This window comes from Calonectris borealis, chromosome 27, assembly GCF_964195595.1.
Source record: "Calonectris borealis chromosome 27, bCalBor7.hap1.2, whole genome shotgun sequence".
Lineage (NCBI taxonomy): Eukaryota > Metazoa > Chordata > Aves > Procellariiformes > Procellariidae > Calonectris > Calonectris borealis.
Genome location: NC_134338.1, coordinates 2,310,087 through 2,331,992, shown reverse-complemented (window position 1 = coordinate 2,331,992; position 21,906 = coordinate 2,310,087). Strand labels below are relative to the sequence as shown.

Here is a 21,906-nt window from a genome sequence, read left to right as displayed (position 1 = left end):
TCACTGGCTTTATATAAAGATGGGATTTACATGGTACCCACTCCCCTCTCGGTGCAGACAGCCCCCAGCAGTGTTTAGCAGGAGCCTGCGGAGCGCTGGAGGGTTTTATTTTCAGGCTGAGAGCAGCACAGCTAAGGTTTCACTCCATTATTCAGTTAACAGGGAGATGAGGTTACCAAGCAGAGGAACGGCGATGCCGCGGGGACCGCACGGCTCCTGCCAGGGGTACCAGGGCAGCACCCTCCTCCTGCCCCAGCAAACGGGGCAGGCAGGGCAGGCGCTGCCTCTGCCCGCTCGCCCCGACCCCTGAGTGGGCCCGGCCTCTGCCATGCCACGGCGGCCAGATGTGGCCATCGGCAGCTGCAGCTGGTTTCTGCAGCCACGGGTTTCACAATATTTATTTTTGCCTTTCACGCTTTTCTCGGGCTGTTGTTGCACCCAGGAGCCATTTAGTTGGCTGAAGCACGGCCCGGGAGCCGGCGCTGGCTGGAGGAAAGACTGAGATCTTGTGTTATTTCCCTTCGTGCCACTAAAATAGCCAGCAGACACGGCAGCGGGACACCGTCCCATCCCAGGAGCCCATCCCAAGGCTCGTGGCCGTGCCGCGTGCGTGGCCGCGCTGCAGAACCGGGGGGTGTGTTGGGGTGTCAGCATGGGGAAGACCCCGGGTACAACCCCGCTGACCCACGGGGATGTATTTGCTCTGCTCGGTGCTAGTTTAGGCATCTCACTGTGTTTTCCTTGAAACCAATGGCTTTTTCTGAGAGCTTGCTGCTCTAAGCTGGCCCAGCACGGCAGCCGGGCGTCAGCGCGCCCCTTCCCGGCTCCGCAAACCTGCCACCACCCTCCCTTTGGGTTGAAGCCGGGACGGAGCGGTGTCCCCCGGCCCGTGTCGGATGGGAGAGCTGCTTTTGAGCAAGCAGGGTGACAAAAAGGGACCCTTCAGGGCCGATACATCGCCTGGGTGTGGGTGCACGTGGGCTCGGGGGGGTGCGAGAGAAGAGGAGGGGTAGCTTGGCTCACCTAAAAGGCTTTTCAAAATACGATGAAGTTTCTTTACATTATTTAAAAGCCTCTTTAAAGAGCAGCTGTCTCCTATTAATACCGCTCGGGCTGATAATCTTTGCTCGGATCTATCTTTAGAGCGCTGCCAGCATAAATGGGAGCTGGAGGTGCAGCGCGGGGGGTGACGTCAGGCTGCGCGCCGGCTCCGGCGGCGGCCGAACCAGCTGAAAACACATCGGAGCCTCCCGGGAGGAGGAGGGCAGGGAGGAAAGCAAATAATAGCCCTGACTTTTTGGGTGGGTTTGGAGAAATCAACCTTTCGGTTGCCTGTTTGCTCTGAAACGCGTCTTTTTGTGACACTCGAGAGCAGTTTTTCGGGAGCAGTTGGACTCGGCGGGGCTGCGCTCCCCGGCTGGGATGGGGATGTGGATCACGATGGGCTTTGCTGGCTCAGCCGGGAAGCGGTCTCAGCCCAGCTTGGGGGAAAGTGCGTAGCCCAGCTTTGGTTTTCTCGCTGCCCAGTGCAATCCCCGTAGCAGTACTGGAAAACGCGCTGTGGTAGTGGCAGCTGGGGCGGCAGTGAGAGTTTGCAGAGACGAGGCTTTGCCCCGAATCAGCCCCCGCTCCTCTCTGCCACTGAATCCAGGCTGGAATCGAGACGATTCCCCGTTTTCAGGTGCCGTCCTTTGACGCAAGCGTGGCTTCAAAGGGGACCCTGAATAATCCCGCTCTCCGGCGTCAGCGCCGTGGGGGGAAGAGGGAGAGCGGGATCAAAACTGTTTGACTTGCTTTTATTTCCTTTGCTTTCTTAATCGCTTCCTGACAGCCCCGGAGCTGCATGAGAAATCCTCCGGAGTGATGCTGTGCGAGGGCTGACGCAGCTTTCGCCCCGTTCCCAGCAGGGCAGCCGGGAGGGGTTTCGGCAGGGATTAACACCGAGCTTCAGTTTTGCCCTTTGCCATGATGCCCAAATCCCAAACTTCTTGAGATTTCATCAATAATTGTCTTAAAATCAAATTGCACCTGAGTTGGGAGCCCAAAATGCCTCCCCAGAAGAGAGCATCTCCGTGTTTTCTTTCCTGTCATTGCTTAAACCAAATCCATCCTTAGTTTGGCTCAGTTAGACTTAGCCCAGGGGGGAACAGGATTTTGGGGGGAGCTCAAATCTCAGCCGAGCGTTGGGATGTTGACGGTGGCAATAAGCTGGGACAGTTGGCGCCCTTCTTTTAAGGCACTTAGGGGCAATGAACGTGGCTAATCCTTCACTCAGCGTGCGAGAAACTTATTACCGCATTAAAACAACATTTACAACCTCGGTGAGGAACCGCCGCCTGCGTGACAAGCAGCCAGAGCCCATCAGACCTCTCCGAGCACACACGTAATTTAGAAAAACCACCGTGTTATTCATTCATTCATATCGTGCCCATCAGCTGAATATCAGGGGATGCTGAAAAAATGAACACGCATCTTGCCAGATGGGATGCGTGCGGCTCCCGCTGGCCTTTCGGCCGCTGTCTGCTTAGCAAATTGCTGGAAATTCAGGCTATAGGGAAGATTTTGCTCTCTATATGGCACACGATGAGCTTTTTCTAGCAGTTTGAATATGAGAGCAGAGGGCTGTTTGCTATTTTGATGGCAGATGAAACCCTTAGCTGCTGCAAAATTGAGTAGGAGATCGTAACGCTGAGCCGGGCACCACCGCATGCAGGATTTCTACGACACCAACGTGATTTTTTAGCTGTGCTTGGATGTGAAATTTGGGAGATGTCGCAGCCAGATGCTCCTGGCAACTCAGTGGCACAGAAACGGGACGTGGGTGGTGGCCGTGGCTCGCTGCGATGGAGAAGGGCTGATGTTTGGGGCTGGGATTGTCTCAGCTGGTGTCGATTTGCTTTTTCAGCCTTGCTGAATACCCGTGAGCTGAAACCGGGGCTTTGTCAAAGTGTCCCAAGTAGCCCCAAAAAGGGATGCTGGGAAAATCCCGGGTATTTGTGGAAAATTCCTCCCGATGCTGATCTTCCCCGGAGCACCAAGGGGCCCCGAGGCCTCAAGCAAAAGGTCCCTCGTACTTGACTCCGATCAGTGACTAACGATGGGGCGAGCGTCAGGCTCCGTGAACTCCAAATACGCCCCTAGGAAGAATAAAGCCGCACAATGCTGGGAGCAGAGCAGAACGCCTTTCCACACCAGAGGAAAAACCAATATTGTCCTTCTGGTAATCTCATTTTTTCGGCCAGAACGTACCACTCCCCATCCTTAAGGGAAGTTTGCTCCCTGACCTGGGAATCCAGCTCCGGGGCTGGTGCATCTCCCCGGGGACCCCGTGGGTGGATCTGCCCGGAGCCCTTTCCTCTGATACAGCGATAAAACATCTGCCCTCTCCAGCTCCATCAATCAAAGCTTTAACCGTGTCAGCGGGGCTCGGTGTCCGTCCCCGCCGGCACCCGCGCGAGTGACGAGGAGGAAAACGCTCGTGCGTCGTTGGGACTCTCTTGACTCACCGAGGGCAGCTCCACCTCGCCCGTCACGCACTTTTCCGTGAGCCGCCGGGATTCTCAGCCTCCTCCTTCCTTCTTCCTGCGGACAGTGCCTTTGCCCGAAGGCAGGAAAGATTTACCTCGGGGCAGGAAAGATTCGCGGCCGCGTGGCAGGGGGTGAACTGCCCGGCCAGGAGACGGCGGGCGAAGGGGCAGGGAGCTGAGCGATGCTCGTGGAAACTTGTGCGTGGGAGCACCGGAGTGAGCAAACGTGATGGAGGAAAGATAAACCCAAGAAAACATCTGTATTCTTCTCTTATTGTTCAGATTAATTTTATTTTTTTTAAATTTTCGTGCTTGCGGCTTCTCTGCGAGCCTGCCCTATGGAGGCCGTGCTCTTCACCGTGGCTGGAGGAATAAAGGAGTATTTAGGAAAAGACCAAAGGGACATTTTTCAGATAATTAGCCACGAATGTGAACTCGGATCCCACAGACGGACACCTCATTGCCATGAAAATCATGGCCAGCGAATAAAAGTGACTCTAAGAAACACATGTGAAACAGTTCAGCAAACAACGGCTCAGAAAAAGATTTTTTTAAGTCCTGAAAAAACTTCTAGGATTAATTATCAGCACAGCAATAAAAATAAATAGCTGGGCTCTTTCTGCTGGTTCGGGCTGTCTAAATTCCCCAGTCGAGAGCAAAATCGTGCTGGGGTTTCGGCACGACTGGCTGGAGATGGCTGATGATTTTATTGAGCCCGGTTGATGACTCCAAGCCAAACAGCACATCGAGAGAAGAGCAGGGATTTGTTTTTGCAGCACAAAACGCTCCAAGCCTGCAGATGAAAAATAACCCTGAAGGAAATTCAAAGGAACCAACTGGAATTTTCTCCCGGCTTGAGAATACAGGGAACGCAGTTTCCGTAAAATGATTTTTCTCTTTAAATAACCATTATGACCGGCTCGGTTTTGTGCCCCTGGACCCGCAGCATCCGTCCTGGCCCGGGGAAAGGCTGGAGGGGGGAGCGGGAAGGCGCAGGTAACAGGGATCAATCGTCCTTTGTGGCCACAATCCGGGCTATCCTGGCATTTCAGTCTGCTTAAAAATACAAACCAAAGGGGGAAAAAAAAAGAGAAAAAAATCCCATCTGTGTGAAAATAATTACATTTCCCCCCCCATGAGCTCATACAGGTTTTACTAGTTTTTCCAGCTGTCGTCTGGAATAAAACTGCCGTGTCTCTCGCAGGTATTTTCTGCCTAAGGTTCTCCAGCCGCTTGCAACGTGGATCCCTCGCCATCGCCGCGATAAGGGGGGGTCACAGCAAAAATGATCTGACGTTATCTCTAACGCCTAACTTGGCCTTTTCGAGGAGGAACCCAGCCTTCGAAAATACAAGTCTGTGTATCGTGACCGCGGTGCGGAGGAGCTGCTGATTTATTGAAAGAAAGTAATTTTTGTGAGTGGCTTACGCTGTTGAACAATGTTGTCCATAAGGTTTCCGTACGTGCTGAGGATCCCTCCCGCCGCTCAGGCCTGGGAAAGAGAGGGGTTTCAAGCAGTGTTACCCCCCAAAAAGCCATCAGCATCATTTTTGGCCATTGCTTTACACTGAAATGTATTAAAATCTCGATTGCGTTTGTATCGCTCGGTGTCCCGTGACTGCGAGTTCCCTGGTTTATAAGACAGTAAAGTCTGCGGCCGTTTGCATTCCTTCTGCCTTTTCCTTTGCATCTCGCCCATCGAACCTCGCACGATGGGAACGACGACTGCGGAGTCAATTTGTTTGCACTTTGATTATATTTTTAGCATCCTACTTCACTTTTTTTTTTTTTTTTAAACTTCTTTCATATTCCCGGTCGTACTGGCTGAATCATGATGGCAAAGACAATGTCCTTTATTATATTGTGGAAGGGTTTTTTTTTTCTGCTTTTTATTTTTCTAAGCTCACCGGAGGCAGGAAGTGAAGTCTGTTCCCAAATTTCACTCCGTCATTTTGTCCAGTGTCATCTGAAGTGCCAAAGATCACACTCCTCCTCTCCTGCGCTCGCTCTTTCTCTCTCTCCCCCCTTGCTCCGAACAGCAAAGCGAGCAGGAAGGGTGAGGACCGGGAAAATCTGAAATTATTTTCCCCTTGTTTTGTAATGAAACTTGAAAAAAAAAAAGGAAAAAAAAGGACAAGACAAGAACATCAGTCAATCATCTGCTTTGGGCCTCGGCCAAATCAAATTAGCTCCTGGTCTCTTTGTTCCATCTGAAGATGATAACCAGGACTTTAATGCACTCCCAGCTCTCCGTCGTCATCGAGCCGAGATCTCCTCTCCAGGACTGTTTTCTGCACAGTCTTTCCACCGTGGGGGCTGCTTTGATTAGACCCCTGCTGCTGCATTTGTTTTGCAATCAAAACCCTGGTTACCAGCACCAGTAGAGCGCATGTAAGTGCTAGTAAGACCAGCATGGTCTGAATATGTCCTTTTTTTTCTAACTCTTGAGAAGTTGTTGCACTTCAGAAATATTGTCGCAGTTGGGGACACCAGGTAAAAAATGCCCATGAAATTTCCAATAATGATGATGATGATAATGATGATGATGATGATGATGATAATAATAACAACAACAACAACAATAATCATATCCCCCTCCAAACAGTCTGATTAACACCTTTGTTCTTTTTAAAAAACTTCACTTGACTCGTGCTGCCTGCTTTATACACTGTGTAAATGCATTGTTGACATTTTTATCTATAGGATACATAATCCCCACTGCGAGGTCGGTCTTGAGTTTGGGAGGAGAAAGGAAAACTTGTATTTTAATGCTGCAGTTTCTGGCGGAGCACAGTTGATCTTGCTTGGAACCGTGCTGGAGAGCTCTCGTGTCATTTACTCCTTTCATTTTGGGGTGGAGTTTTAGCACTCGGGGGAGCTAAGGGGAGAAAGAGAAAAATTCAACCCAGAATGAGCAGGGTTTCAAACAGAATTTGTGGTGTAGAATTATTATAGAAATGTCCAGATTTCTAAGCGATTCCATGCATTGGGGTGAGCTGCTTTGGGCCAGCAAAATCCTCAAATTTCTAAGAACAATTTCATTTTAGGGACGTGGTTTGCTGACGAGGAAGCCATACAGGCTGAGATTTATGAAGATTTCGTATGAATAGTACATTGTACTGACAGTAATTATTTTATAGTGGTTATTAATTACAAAATAGCTGCGAAAGCCAGCTTTTGGAAGCGTGGCATCTGTACTATTTCCAAGGCACTCTTTTTGCAAGAGCAGAAATGTTAACTGGCTTTTTTTCTAGCAATGTATAATTCACCAGTTACCCCTAAATTTTTTTGTCATTCCTAATAGAACGCTGTTCCCTTTGCTGCTTTGGCTGCTAGGAAGCGGGGTGGGGAGTTGTTCCTTAGCAGCGGGTGATTTACAGGTAGGTGAGCGGACGCACGTGTTCAGCGAGTGATTTGGGGATCCCCACTGATGGAAAAGGAGCGACAACAGGGTGACATCCATTCCTCGGAGCTCTGGCACGTCAGACGAGTCAGCGGCCCTTGTGTACAGAACTGGTTTTGCATTCCCTTGTAAACCCAACTGACTCGATGCTCAGTTATGGCAGCGATGCCGACGTTTCTTAGTAACCCTTTTTGCTTTTAAGTTTTTAATTTATGAGAAACCTAATCAAACTGGCAGTACAGCGGGTGCTTCGATGATGTACGTCACTGCCCTTTCTGCCTCCTTCCGAGACATTAGCTCAACTCCCGCGGAACAGCGAAGCTCAGCTGGAGCCAGGAATAGGGAGAATTCCCAGACGGTATCAAGGTAAGCAGGTGGGGGTGGCTTCTCACCACCCACGAATTACTAGCAGTAACCGGGAGCTCAAGGCAGCTCCGCTTTCCTCGGCACCTCCGCCCTGGTTTGCAGCGGTGCTAAATAAGCATCGCTCTGGCTCATCAACTCGCAGTATGTGAACCACAGCAGCTTATTTGTTTGCAAAGAATGATAAATTCCCATTTCGGTAAGCTACTGTACCGTATGACGAACTTCGCTTTTGACTAAAAAGGGATTTCAACAAAAGCAAAGATTTAACAGCCCTTTTTGAAAGTAAATTCTACGTTGCTGGACAAAACAAGAAGGAAGAAGAGATTTTTTTTTTTTTTAATCCAACTGTATTGCTAATATTTATTCTCTTGGACAAGTCTTACTCTAATGTGATAGGGGAAATAGTTTTTTGAACTTTGCAGTAGCTTTTGGAGCAGTATGTCTGAATTAGTCTGCCAGTCTTCCTCTGATGAGTATTAAACGTTTTTTTGATCTTCCACTGGAAATTAGAGATTTCCTGAATGAAGTGTAAATGCACATTTACATGTACATCAAAGCCAAAATCACGGTATTTTCTTTTTCCTGCAATGCTGTTATGGATACATTCATTAAAAAATGGTTCTGCCTGAATTCTGTTAGCAGGCTGAATAAGACACAATTTGCAAGGTCAGGCCACTGTCAAAGAGAACCTCGACAAGAGCTTTCTTAGCACTGGGATTTACAGCTGCCCTCGGACACGGCGGGGCCCAGGACCGGAGGTTTCGGTCAGACCAAACGTACCCCGAGGATTATTCTGGCGATACTCGGGCATGGCGGTCTAGATGCCGAAAAGCTACTTCAGGAATCGTTTACTCTGCACTCACCCCCTTCTTCCCATTTTTCTCCAGCCTCACTGCGGAGCAGCATCAAGGGACGAAGACTGCGCGAGACGAACCTCTGACTTCGCACAACCTACGCGGCAGGACCTGAACCCGAGACATTCGGCATCCAGAACGGACGTAAAAGCCACGATGTCAGTCGAAGGTAAGTGCAACAACCGGCTGCTTGGGTAGTGTCATGGTCACAGCCAGGTTTAATGAAAGAGTCAGACACTAAAAACCCTTAAATTTGACATTTTATTTCATTGCAGAAGAAAATCCAACATAGGCCTCATTATGTTATGCATCTTTAATTATAAAAATAAGCAAAGAAAATAACTTGCATCTTTCTCATTACTATGATATGTTTCAAATAACCTTTATATGAACACACTGAGCTTTAAAAATGTAATTTAAACAATAAATAATGACATATACCAGATATGCTCACTGTTTATTCCAGTACTCAGCAAAAAAAACCAAAAAACCCAAACTCTCTCCCCCTTCTAGTATCTTTAAATTATAAATACATAATGCAAATTTATAATGGCACAAAACATCTAAAGTGCAAACAAATCACAATGAGAATCATGCAAACATTTCTAGATAAGCCCCTCCCCGCCCCCAAGAGAAATCATTTTGCAATGAATGCAAGATTAAAAAAATAAAGCATTAGAGATTAAATAAAACGTGAAATAGCTGGACTTAATATTGAGAATCATTCCCCATCCCCAGGGGGATCTCTCTCACCTAATTCAAACCACCTAAAATCAGGCAGCCTTCCCAGTCGACGGGAAGCGCCTCTCCCACCTCCACGTCCCCCTCCCCTGATAAGAGAGAGTTTTAAGTGGCCAGCTAGATGGCAAAAGTTAGGCAAGGTGAACCCCAGGCCTTTTGATTTTATGGATGTGTGCTTGCGGCTTCCTTATTACTTCAGCATAGGAAAAAAAGTGACATATTAAAGCAGCTCAAAAGCCTCGTGAGGTGGTCGAGGCGCTCTCCGACACGAGGCGTCCGGTGAGTCCCCCACAGCAGTGCCAGTGCGGAGAGGCAGAGCTTTGGTTTGCACAGGTGAGGTTTACCTGTCATACCAGAGCAAATCGAATCGGGGGGAATTATTTTCCCAGTCGTCTTCCCACCCGTATTAAGGGGACAACAAGTTTAAATTCCTACTGGAAAAAGAAAGTTACTTATGACAACCCAAAAAGATAGGGTTTGGGGTAATCTAACCCTCCTCCCCAGCCCCAAATCAACTTTATAAACCTTCTTTGGGTTTTCACAGAAGTGGATGCACAAAGCAAGAGAGAAGCCACTTGCCATGAGGAGCATCTCCGTGGAACATCGTGGCTGCTAGATGTCCTCAGTGAGCTCTGCTGGTGCGAGCCCAGGGGGGCCTTGGGTACCCAAAACGGGAGCTGCTCCGCACAGCCCAGAGCTGGGCTCCGTAGCACCAGTGCAGCCATCCAGGCGGTTGTTTGGACACTGCCTCGAGCCAGGTAGACCTTTTTTTGTACCTATTTCCCCAAAAGCAAGATGCACTTGATGCACAAACCCCAGCAGACTTCCCTGTTCAGCAATCCCCGCCTCCTAACGGTGCAGCGCGAGGTGTAACGCTGCAGGGGGGAGAGTCGCACATGCACAGTTCTGGGATCAGTTCCTAAGCATATGTCAAACTTTTAGGGTCAGGACATTCAAGGGGCCTTTGGTTTTCACCTTGCAAAACTTCTTTGTGTTGGACTCGATATACCTGACTGTATTTAAGAACGAGCAATATTGCATCTTGCTTGCCCTGGACGGCACGATTCAGAGTATTAAAAAAAAAATAAAATAACAACCCTCCACCGTCAGCAACATTTTTTGCTGCTTACAATTTTATGACAGCACTTTTGGGCTACATTTAATGAAGACAGCAATATTAGAAATGCTGCCACTGCATCTGGTTTCAATATATTAGCAGCAAGTTATTGTTTAAAGGCTTTGTGGTTTAAAAAAAAAAAAAGTTATATTGCTTTAGATTTTGAAAAGAAAAATAGATCCCTCCTTTATTAGCTCTCTAACCAGTTGAGCAAGAGTCATCCACTCTGCAGACGGACTCTAACGGGATAGATTTGGAGCGTGGAACGGGCCTTGTTGATCGCATGCCACAATGTGGCTTTTTTTGGCTCACCGAAGCCCGGCCAGACTACTGTGCAGAGCGCGGCATTTGGGGGAGGCCCCCAGCTACTGCTGCGGGACCGGCTGCTCTGCTCCTGTTCTGAGGCTGCCGACGAGGTGGATGGGAGGAAAGGCAGATCTGAGAGCACTACTGCATGTCTCCACTTAAAGGCAGGCACATAGCTTTACTTCTGAAGCTTCAGAGAATTTAAGGATTTTTCCTGCCTTTCCCCGGAAATCAACTTTCTAAAGTAGGTTTTACCCTGTGGCAGCTATGAGATCCCAAAGCAGCTTTTTGTCAGCCATCTGATAATTCCCCAAATAGCTCTCCAGCAGCACTCGTGCCTTGGGTATAACTGCGGCTCACAGCAGCTCTGTGGAGATAGGACTGGCCAGTCTGAACTCTTCTTTTTTTTTTTTCTCCCCCCCCCCCTCCATTTTAACGATGAGAAGAGAGGCTTGTTTCTGGCCCTGTAATTTCTGTCCTAAACATTTTCTCTCTTTCATTATAAAAAGGCCACAGAGTAGAATGTGAACTCTTCAATATGACAGAGATTGTTTCCAGGAAAAAAGAAATAGCTAACTTACAAAACTAAGTTTATGCAATAAAGTTATTATATTCTGCTCCTTTTAAGCAGACTCTCGTGGAATTTATGTACAGTACATGACAGATTTTAAAACTATTTATACCACAGTTAGAGCAAGACCTTTAATACTCTAGTCTTAAGACAGGGTTTGTTTTTGTTAGATTTCTTTTAAAGCTTTAGACAGTTAAATACAGTACATAGATGTTAGCTTTTAAATACAATGCAAGATTATGTAACCTCCTGACTAGCTTCAACCATAGACTGGCACCTCTTTTAATCATTTCCGTAGTACAAAATGTTCCTTTCCTGATTCGGTGTGTGGCGGGGGGGTAGTTTTAACTCATTTTGCACTGTGGTGCCAGGTCACGGTAACTAGAATCATCCACAGCTAGCGAGTTTGGTAAATCAACGGGTTAACGGAGCTGTATTGGAAGGATTAGGACTGTATGACACTAAGAGACCAGGAATATGACATTCATATTCGTCCATGGCCAGCACAGATTCATAACACGAATTCCATTGACATCTTTAGGATGTGCAATAGTTATTAGTGCATCTATCGTCACCTACCAGCTTACTACAAGAGAGAATAAGCTATTCTCCTTGGTGCCAAATCTTCAGACTTCAATGGCGTTAGCACTACAGTACATTTAGAGTTTGGTGTCTGAAGGCCTGACTACTGTACGGTTATATTTAAGACTAAGATTGTTTGGGGTATCTTTTTGTGGGGAAGAAAATAGATGGAGACATTTTGACGGCGGGAAAGCTGAGACACTGAACACAGATCCATGCAAAAGTTTTGTTCGAGAGGAATAGAAAATATTAATGACTAAATCTAAAACCAGTTCCTAGTTGTTATTAAAACTAGCTACAGTACACTTGGTTTGGGTGCATTACTCTTCTAGAAGAGAGACGTCAGCTTTGGTAGTGCTTAGCATCCCTTACACACCCATTGTGGCTCCCCCGAGGCGTTATGCGCTTTCGGCGGAGCTGCGCTTTGCGTGGGCCGGGAGGGTCCCCTCACCTCGCAGGTTCCTGAAGTAGAGTTTTAGCTTCTGCGGCTCGGTGATACGTCTCCTGGTGAAGTCCGCGCGCGGGTGGCCTTGGGCGCAGTGATCTGTCTGCAGCAGGTGGAAGAGGCTTGCCATGTTGGGCCCAATCTTCTCCATCAAGCTGTCCTTGATGGTGCTGACAGTCTCTTCATCACACTCCAACAAGCTTCTCACCAGCTTGTTGTAATACCTGCACGAGAGTTACCATCCGTTACTCCAAGGCATCTCCCAGCAAGACCAAAGAAACAAGGTAAGAGCTGATCTCAAGCCAAGTGATAAAACTATGAGAATCAGAATTTTTAAGTCATTCAGGGTGTGTTTGAAATCGATTTTCGACAGTGCACAATGTACATATTCTCACTGCATCTAACAAATGCCCTGGCACTGGAGGTGCTGTGCCCATGACATACGGAAGGAACACAACCCGTCAAACTTCTAATTTAGTCGTCCTAAACGAGCAGCTGCCCCAGCTCTAAAAGCTAAGGCTATAAGCACAAGTGATTTTGGTGTTACCCTGGTGGATCGGGAAGAAGGTGAGAGCGAGGAGCTAAGGCGATCTAGGAACTGGCTTAAGTGTGTGTTTTACTCTCTGATAAACAACCCAAGTTTCTAGAGCTTTAGGAAGAAAAATAATTGCATCTTTCTAATAGACAGATACCGCCCATCACCAGACAGGGTAACAGACTAAACAGACCACTGGTCTGAGCCAGTACGACCCTTCCTACGAATGCATCCACCCCTGTGGCACCATTCCCTTCCGTCCCCCTCCCTTCCCCTCCATGCACAGCCTCTGGCAAGAGAGAAGCAAGCTCAGTCCAAGGCAGAGCCTGACAGATGCATGTATTCCCTGGGGACAGATCTTTAGGACATACAATCAGTTGTCACTTCCAACAAGCCGACCATGCATTAAATCACAAGTGAGGACCTTATGCTTTGCCCTGTTGCATGCCTGCCTCCCCTACAGCCTGCTGCTGCATTTTCGCCTTCCAACAGCCTTGAGTACGCGTTCCTTGCTCTAGGAGGGAGCCAGGAAATTGTGCTGATCTGTTTCCCCAGCACTGCTTGAGCCGAGCGGAGAACAGTGCTCAAAGGAACGATCCTCCACAGGCTAAGGCAGAATCAGCACAGCCCTGCGAGCACGGCTGGCACGGGCAGGGAGAGCAAAGCTGGCAAATGGGACCTCACTGTACGACAGAACATCCTCCTAGGGAGAGAAAGTCGGGAAAAGAGGAGCAGTCCCATATTTGCTGGGCTACTTCTGCCTGAAAGGACGTCGGGGAACTTATTTTAAGCCTTTAAGGTCACCGTGACATTTTTCCACAGGAGCAGAGAGGAGAATAACCTGCAGGTGGAGGAGGGGAAGGAAGAGGGAAATGAGAGTTCTCACTCAAACTCCTTTCCTAACTCTCAGCTCTGGCCCTTAGAGCAGCCAGTGGAGGTCAGGTGAGGTTAAAGTTTCTGCTGCACTTGAAGTACAAAGGACCAGGCTCTGGCACGGTGGAGCAAGCACAGCTCGGCAGTGCTAATATTAAGGTCTGAAGCGTGCACAGTAGTTGATGAAGAATACATCTGTGCGAGCCATGCATCCAGCTTAAATCAGTCCCAGTCTAACAGGACAGGAGGAACAGATCCTATCCACCTTCCTCTGCTGCGCTGCCTACACCTCCTTCGTACAAATATAGCTTGGCGGTTTCCATAGCTGGAGCTGCAATCAAACAGCTCGCTAGTGCCTTTCAGCAGCTAGGCTGCAAGCAAAGGCAACAAGGCTTTCCTCCCCTCCTGCTCCTGCCACGAGATTAAATCACAGGAAGATGCTATGACCTTTAACTACTTCCTCTCAGCGTCCCAGGCCAAGTGGCACATTCTTATTCTGTGGCTATGTTGGGACAGGGGCTGGGAAAGCAGGATGCTTTAGGAGACCTCAACGTAAACTATTAGCTGGGAAATCCTGCTGCTTTTGTTACTCAACATGTCATAATATCCTTTGGCTTCGACAAGGGTTGGCGGCTGTGGGGGAGGAGTTCCCTCCGCCTCGGGAGACAGCGGCTCCGGTTCAGGGTCGGTCCTCCGGAGAGGAACATCCCCAACACCTATAACACCGCTGCTGCTGTCACTGCACCCTCCCTCGCTCCAGTGTCCACGCGTCCCCCCTTCACCCCAATGCCCCTACAGCCCCGCCAAGGGCTGTGTAACTCTACAATCCATCGTATTAACCTGAACTGCTCCTTCAGCCTGTAAAACACTGATGCCACAGTGCTGCCTGCTCCTCGTCCCGGCCCTCGGGGGAACGCTCAAGCAAATCTCTTCTGAATTTGTTTGGGGGAAGAGGGGAAAGACACACAAGTATAATTTTTGCCTTCCCACAAGTATAATTTTCTGGATACAATATCTACAGCAGAGTTTTCTATACTAAATTTATGCCGGTCAGAGATGCAACATCTATATATCACTTGCATACCTGTCCTAGGATAGGTCTGGAGGTTTAAGATGCTTCTAGATCAAGTCAAAGAGCCACCCCAGAGGAGCTGTAGTATTAGCCGCAGCCAGCCAACGTGTTAAATTGCAGCTTGGTCTGTTTGCACTCGAATTCTAGAGCATATTTACTCAAACTGTTCAAAAAGATCCCTTTTATCCCAATCACAAGACTCAGCACTGATTGTTCCAGGATTTAGAGGAAGAAATCCCTGCCCTTGCAGCGTGACTGCGCAGACTGCAGTAGCTCCCTGAAGCTTCTCTCTGTCCCTTGTCCTTGGAGGATGGGGACAGGGCAGTTCTGTGCTCAGATAAAGGCACCAGAGAGCAGCGTGACGTGCCCATTTCTGCAGGCAGCCTTTGCTATCAAGAAGGAACAGGGGTGAAGACAACCCTAAAAGAGACCATGAAGAACATCAGAGTATCCCTAGAAATATGAACTACAGGATGATGGCAGAATAAGGTTATAGAGGAGCTGTTCGCTGGCTCCCTTTAAGCTTTCCTAGTTCTTCGTATTGCCTTGGTAAGTCAGAGGGCAAGGCCTCATTTGCTAGGTGCCATAAAAACCCAAAAAAGGGGATGGCTGCAGCCTGAAGGAGTGAATGAAGTTGCAATAGGTTGAGAAGCTCTCATGCCAGAGATGCTGTATTAATCAAACTGGTTTGATATTTAAAAGCTCTGTTTACCATTACACTGCATTCAACCTAAAAGAACTAACATTTAAATAAACTCCAGGCTTTGAAGTCATGTATGTCTAGTTAATTTTATGATTCTCCCCTGGAGATGTTTATAAGTGTTTTTACCAAAAAGAGAATCAGAAGAATGCTGGTAAAACTTAACAGGGATTTGAAAAGGCAAAGAGCATTACTTAGGCTAAGCTATATTAGGAAGTAAGAAGTCAGTCAATTTGGTTCCTCTCACTTTTTTCTCTGTGCTTCACATTTTTGCATTTGATGCATTTCAGCTGAGGAAAGCTCCACGTACCGGTTTGAGAACTGATTTGGAAGCTGGACGACCTCTGTGATGGCTTCAGGATTTCGTTTCGCAATGCCGCACATGTCCAGTTTGCTGTAGCACTCCTCTTGCACCTCGGAGATCATTCTTTGGAAAGTGGAGCACCTCCGGATGGCAAGGAACACCTTGGACGTCACCCCATTTGCAATGCATTTCAAGCTTTCTTTCACAAAAGCTTTTCCCTGGAAACAGAAGAAAAACCTTAAACTGCAACAGATTTCATAGAAAGGGATGTATTTAACAGGTACTCCGCTGTGGCTGGCTGCTATTAATTACCCTTGCTGCAATTACAGACCTGCTGGAGGTCCCTTACCAAGCACGGCAGGGAATTGGACCCTAAACGCTCGCAATTATTGCATAGTTATATCCACAGCAGTTTCAGCTGGGATGCACCCAGTCCAGGGAGAACAGCGAGCTCCTGTTCCCAAAAGATTTAGGCAATGGAAGTCTTTGTGTGAACAGACCTAAAAGTGCCAGCACCAGAGATGGGCCAATCCTGCGCTCCGGGAGGGGGCTGGACCGCTCGCTGCATACCAGGGATTTAACGCATCTGGTTCAGCAGACCTCAAGATGCTTTAAGAGCTTTTAAGTTTGTCCTTGGGAGTGAGAGTGCAGGCAATGAGGGGGCGTGCACATTTTGGGAAGACAGTACGAAGGAAAAGGGCCCTTGGCAGAGCCACAGTCCTCTGATATTACCCTATTTATTCTGCTGGTGACTGCAGCTCCGGAGAGGCTAATCTGGCCATGCATTCCCAGGCCCGAGGACTTCCAATTCAAATCCCAGCCCTGTGCCAGGTCACACAGTCAGAAGACTTACTTTGTTAGAAGAACGTTTATATTTCCTCCTGAAGAGGAAACTTAGCTCTCCGCCCCACAAAACACTCCTTGCCAAGTCCTCACACATAGCATACAGTATGTGGAAAATGTACTGTAGAAAATAGTCCTAAGGATGCATTTGTAGCCAAAAACCAAAATCACGGTTCAGGGGAGTAGCTAAGCAGCAGGGAGGGCTTCAAGAAAGGAAGGGTTAAGCCTGCACAGACCCCATCTCCACGAGGACAGAGAAATTAAGGCATCCAATTCAGCAAAGCATTTAAGCACGGGCTCTAGTGCCGCAGGACTTGTAAAAGCACTTTATTGAATCGGGGCATGAAAAGGGAGCTCTAACAGCGAGGCATTATTCTTGTCCCCTTTATACTCGTACTGTACCTGAGTGTCAAATTTAGCAGCACTGTACAGGAAGGACTTGCAGATGTCGTACATGCCATCCGTGTCGCACGTGGAGTTCTCCAGGCAGGCGAAGGCCCCGCAGCCCACCTGGAGGGCACTGTTCAGACAGCGAACCACCTCGGCTGCGGAGAGAGGCACAGGCACAACATTACGTACGCGCTGCTCCCCGACCGCCGTAAAACCCTTCTCCAGCGCAACGTCAAGTCACGCTCAACTGCAGTCAAGCAGTAGCCTTATGGCTTTTGGGGACTGGAGGGAGAGGTAACGAAGAGAGGCCAAAGGCACTGCCAAAGGACTTGTTAACTGAAGTCATGCAACAGATCACCAGCAAATCAAGGAACAGAAACTGCAACTACCAAAACTTCCATCGGTTACATACGGATTTAAAGAGAGGCAACATCTGATAGTCCTTGGTAGATGGAGACTTACAGGTCCATCCCAACCTAGTTCTGATTGCATGCATCTACAGCTTTATTCAGAGTTCCTCTAAAGAAGGCAGAAATAATGAGGGCGGGCCCGTGAGGAGCACCGGGTGGTGAGCTCTTCCCCACGATCTTAGACTGAAGGGAGGTCAGAGCAACTTGGCAGCATCTGGCTCTCAATCTTCATTTGAAAATGAGACTGAAGTGATGGCGATTGCCAATAAGCTGGCATGAAATTTGCACTTACTGCGAGGAAGCGCTGGTTTTGCTAGCTTTGGAGGCATTTGTGCTTTTCTAAAAAGCGTAAAGTATCTAGAAATAAGATTTTAGTTTGCATGTCAATTATCAGTACTACAAAGGACTTGAACGAGCAGCTTGGTGCTAAACACTAACCTGGCACCCAGCAGTTTGCAAGCATAGCCAAGAAAGGTCATATTGCTGAAGATTCGCAAGGAGAAGGGACGTTTGGGCAGAGAAAGTTAAGGTAATGGAGCTGACCATGTATAATTAAAATCGTTGAGGCAGTAGTTAGTCTGAACAGGAGGGTATCCATGTCATCCCATCTTTTTTAGTGCAGATACTATGCATTTTAACAATGAATCAGCAGTATTGCCACATGATTGCCCTGAAATTAGTAGGGATTAACCTTTTTTGGTAAGCTGAACATCTGTCCCCTTATGTGTCTGTGCAAGGCATATTCATTACTTTTGCAGATCATGTTACAAGACATTCTTTAGGAAGAAATGCAAACCCAGTGTCTCCCATCAAGATCCTAGGTGTGGGAAAAGTGAGGATTTGCATTTAGTGAAGAGAATACACCTTATTAAGAGCTAAGTTGTAGCCTAAAGACGTGTCTATATAACTAGGCTCTTTACAGAAAAGAGGAGGAAAAAAAAAATTTAAAAAAATCACGCAATTAACCCCTCCTTATTCTCTGCTCTTGCTTACGTGCCTGAAGGGAGAAATATTTGGTAAGATCATCCTCTCCCCAGTTCATAACCTCACCATCGCACAAGTCATTCCCATAATTATGTTTCCACAGGTTCAAATTATAACTTTGCTTTCAGCAGACTTAGTATGCATTAAGCTTTTATTGTTTTAGGCACGGTGCAATAGTGAGACCCTATGTTTCTATAGCAACCAAATACAAAAGGAAATTGAGCAAACACCCTAGTATAATGCTGCAGAGCCTTGCAGATCTAAAATAAGACATCTGTTAATGAGCTCCAAATTAGAGACCTAATATCTTTTCAGTATACTAGAAGACAGATTTTTAATTTCCATTGTTCAAGACAATGTGTCCAACTTATCTAAGCATCTATAGTGCACAAAGTAGAGACATCCAGAGCTGACTTGCCAGCAATTTTTTTATCCATTGTAAAAGCAAGTTTGCTAAATGTCACAATTGTATTTTTATGGTACCATCTAACTGATAGCAATCAGTTTTTGAAAATAAATGCTAGCAGTGGGCAGTTTCTAGGTTACTGCATTCTTCAAAGTCGCATTTCTCTCCCCCCCTCTTTGAATAGACAGATGTTTGGCAGAACAATGGTTCAGTCAAATTTCCACGGATTTTATCAACTTCCTAAAAAGCAAGCAATTTAACATCAAAGTATGATTGCAATTGGACAAGCGAGAAAGATACATGCAAGCAGGGGGGGAGAAAAAAAAAAGTACATGGAACTCATTTAGTAGATGGGGGAGGAGGAGAGAGAACGGATTGCATCCTGCAAGCAGATCACACACCGGTTCCCTGACCCAGCTCCTGAAAGGAGAAGATCTCTTCTCCAGCTATGCACCAACAGCCTCCTGAATCGGACCCTTAAATTAATATTTGTTCCTACCATTAAGTTTATACGCAAAAAAAAAAACAGGAAAAAAAAAAGAAACGAAAAAAGAAAAATCAGCAGTAGAGACATCTGAAACAGTTTTTAACACATCAGGGTTCAGGCTCAAAGCCCTCCTTGCTGGGTGTTACCTGAGTTCTGGGCTGCAACCCTGGGCTTCCTGGGGCTCACAGAGTCATTCTGTTCAGCTTCATAGGATGCAGATGCACTGATCACCAGCAGCAGGAGAAAACCAGACTTTAGGAGCATTCTCTGACAAGTTTCCGCTAAGTGTGGTTTTTTGGGTGGGTTTTTTTTTTTTTTTGGTGTATGTGTGTGTGTGTCTCTCCTCTTCCACTTCGGCTTGAGCAAAGATGTGGATCTGGATACGCGCTCCCAGGGAGAGAGAAAGGAGTCTGCCGAGGCTCGGGGACGTGCTGCAGCCCGGCTCTGCCTGGCCCCTCTGGCTCCTGCTCGCTGGGGGACCAGGAGCAGCGCCGAGGGCTTTTATAGCCGCCCTTATCGGTCCCCCCGCGGGCTGCCGAGCCAATCGGGAGGCGCTGGGCAGAGCCAATGGCAGACTGGACTCATTCAAGCCCCAGAAAACTGCAACTTCACAGGAAGAATATTTTCCAGCCAATTAAAAGTACCTGCCAAACAACAATAACCAAAAAGTTAATCTTTGGAGAGGCGGTGGGAAAGGGAGGGGGGGACTTCCTATGGATAATTGAGCTCAAGGAAATGACAGGGCAGTCCTAAATCTTCCCCCACCCCAAAAAAATCACCTGCCCTTTAAGAAAAGATATTTTCCCATCCGTTTAGCACTTATCCCAGAGTTACGGCGGCTTGGAAGAAGGGAAGGGGCAGTTTTGTACGGCACGTACCACGGGGGCTGGCACCGAGCCTTCACGCGGCGGGTCAGCTCCGCACCTGACCCCAGCCCCCCAGAAAGGCGAAGAGGACGTACCTGTGTGCGTGCAGACGGGAGGCATCGCCTCTTGCCTGCCAAAGCACGTGTGCGCAACACCGAACCCGTGTACAAACACCCTACACCTCACGTAGGCACATGCAAATACCCTCTCGGTGCCTAAAACCTTATTCCTCGTACACTGCGTTCCTTATCTTCCCCTCACTTGCACTATTACGTTAATAAAATCATGCGTTCGTACCTCAGACTTCAGAGTAGCCTTGCTTTTACTGCTTCCCAGTGAAGCTCAAGAAACATTTTTTTAGGTGTTTGGTGGTTTTCCTCTCCGCCCCCCAATTCACTCCTGTTTTTCAGATTTCATAACGGGAGGAGGCACCCTAATGCTTGATTTAATCTTCATTTTAATAGGCACATAATGAGGATTAACACACTAGAGAACTGATTATCCTGTATACCAGAGACAATTTAAGGCTCTGAGTATTTAAGGGATGAAAGTATAAGCAGTAGTATTAAGTCTTAGAGCTGAAAGGAAATCAGGAAGGTGCATGGAGAAGAAGATTTCTAGATAAAAAGTACAAGTTCCTGCAGCTTAGAATAAGTCGAAAGATTTAGATATCAGGTATTACTGATCAAGATGAGATAGCTTCTTTTGGATCTTGAGTATGTTTGATTCTCACTCAGCTATCCTCACCATCTTTTCTGTCGAAGGAAAAATACTCGTCTCTGGGGTGTCAGGCAAGGAAATGCAGCTCGAACAGATTAAGATCCGTCCATGTACAGAAGTTCCGTTTGGACGAACCAATTCTACAAATCTCATTTAAGTGGAGGTGCAAAAAACCCTCGTCCTGTGGGCATTCATTCAGGTTTATGAGTGGCTAAATGTAAAAGTCAATAAGGAAGCAATTTAAAGAAAAACAGAAGTAGCCGCTTCCTTAGCGGAGCTCCAGAAACAGTGCCCACTGCTTTACTTCATTCCTGTCTTTTTTTGCATAGGTTTGACAGCTCTGACCGTGACAACGGGACTGCTCTGGTTCCTCTGAGCTCCCATTTTTTCTGAGAGGGAGCTGACAGCTCAGTTTGGGCTGCGCAGCCCCATTCGTGTTGGCATATTTGGTGTCAGCTTCAATTGGAATAGGAACAGGAGTGAGGTTGTACTCCTGCCTTGGGGTCAAAATAACAGCTGTGCCAGATGTTCCAAGAACATTCAAAAAGCACTGAAACAGAAGGGTTTCGGGTTTCGTCTCAGTTCTGTGACACTGAGCCAATTTCATTAAATAAAAAAAAAAAAAAAGAAAGAAAGAAGCAGCCCTGCAAAAGCACTGTGGTTTCTCTACTTAATAGGACCAGTCCAGTTTGCAAGTGAGAATAATCCCATAGGGTTTGATTCTGATTAAATCAAAAGCAACCCTGGCATTGACTTCAATGGGGGATGAATCACCATTCTATCTAAGTCCTATTTGGAGTGGAAGCATTGCATTTTCCACAAAATTGAATTTCAAACTCAAAGCCCAATTTCTCCACCCCTTCACCCCCTAGGTGAACATTCCTACTTGTCTTTTTTAATGTTTCAATCTGAACAGAAGTAGTTTGCAAAACAAAACAGGTTGTCCTGGCCCTCTGAGCACGTATACATCCTGATTTGAGTCCAAGTGTAAGGAAAAATTAGTAGCAAGTAGTTCCTATAGATACTAAAATTCTTCCAGCACATTTTCTATTCTTTCTCATATCATTATTCCAGGGCTTATTTACTCCTTTAGGGACATATTTAGTATTTGTTCCTGCTGCATATTTTTAAAACAACCAGTTTTAATTACGGCTAGCAGTAACAGGAGATTAAGATGAGGTTCAGTTTGATAATGGGAACAGGCACTACAATACAGTCTGATATATTGGATCAGGACACATGCAAACGTTATAATATCAGAAAAACTTTATCGAGTCTCCAAAAAGACCTTGTGAAGGCAGTACCTTTATTACTGATTTAAGGAAGTAGGAAAATGAATTCAGGAGTGAAGGACCCATACTGAGTTGCTGTCAAATTTGGCAGGAGACTTGGACAAGCAAATTT

The 21,906-nt window shown here is 47.1% G+C and overlaps 1 protein-coding gene across 1 annotated transcript; it reads right to left on the bottom strand.

Annotated features, from left to right (window-relative positions):
* Positions 1–11,714: 11,714 nt before the first annotated feature.
* STC1 (stanniocalcin 1) lies at positions 11,715–21,104 on the bottom strand. The gene is given in 6 exon segments (XM_075175011.1): positions 11,715–12,136; positions 15,403–15,614; positions 16,642–16,784; positions 19,063–19,258; positions 19,261–19,440; positions 19,442–21,104. Coding segments are annotated over 6 exon segments (1,062 nt in total). The 5' UTR covers positions 19,502–21,104; the 3' UTR covers positions 11,715–11,865.
* Between the last annotated feature and the right edge of the window lie 802 nt (positions 21,105–21,906).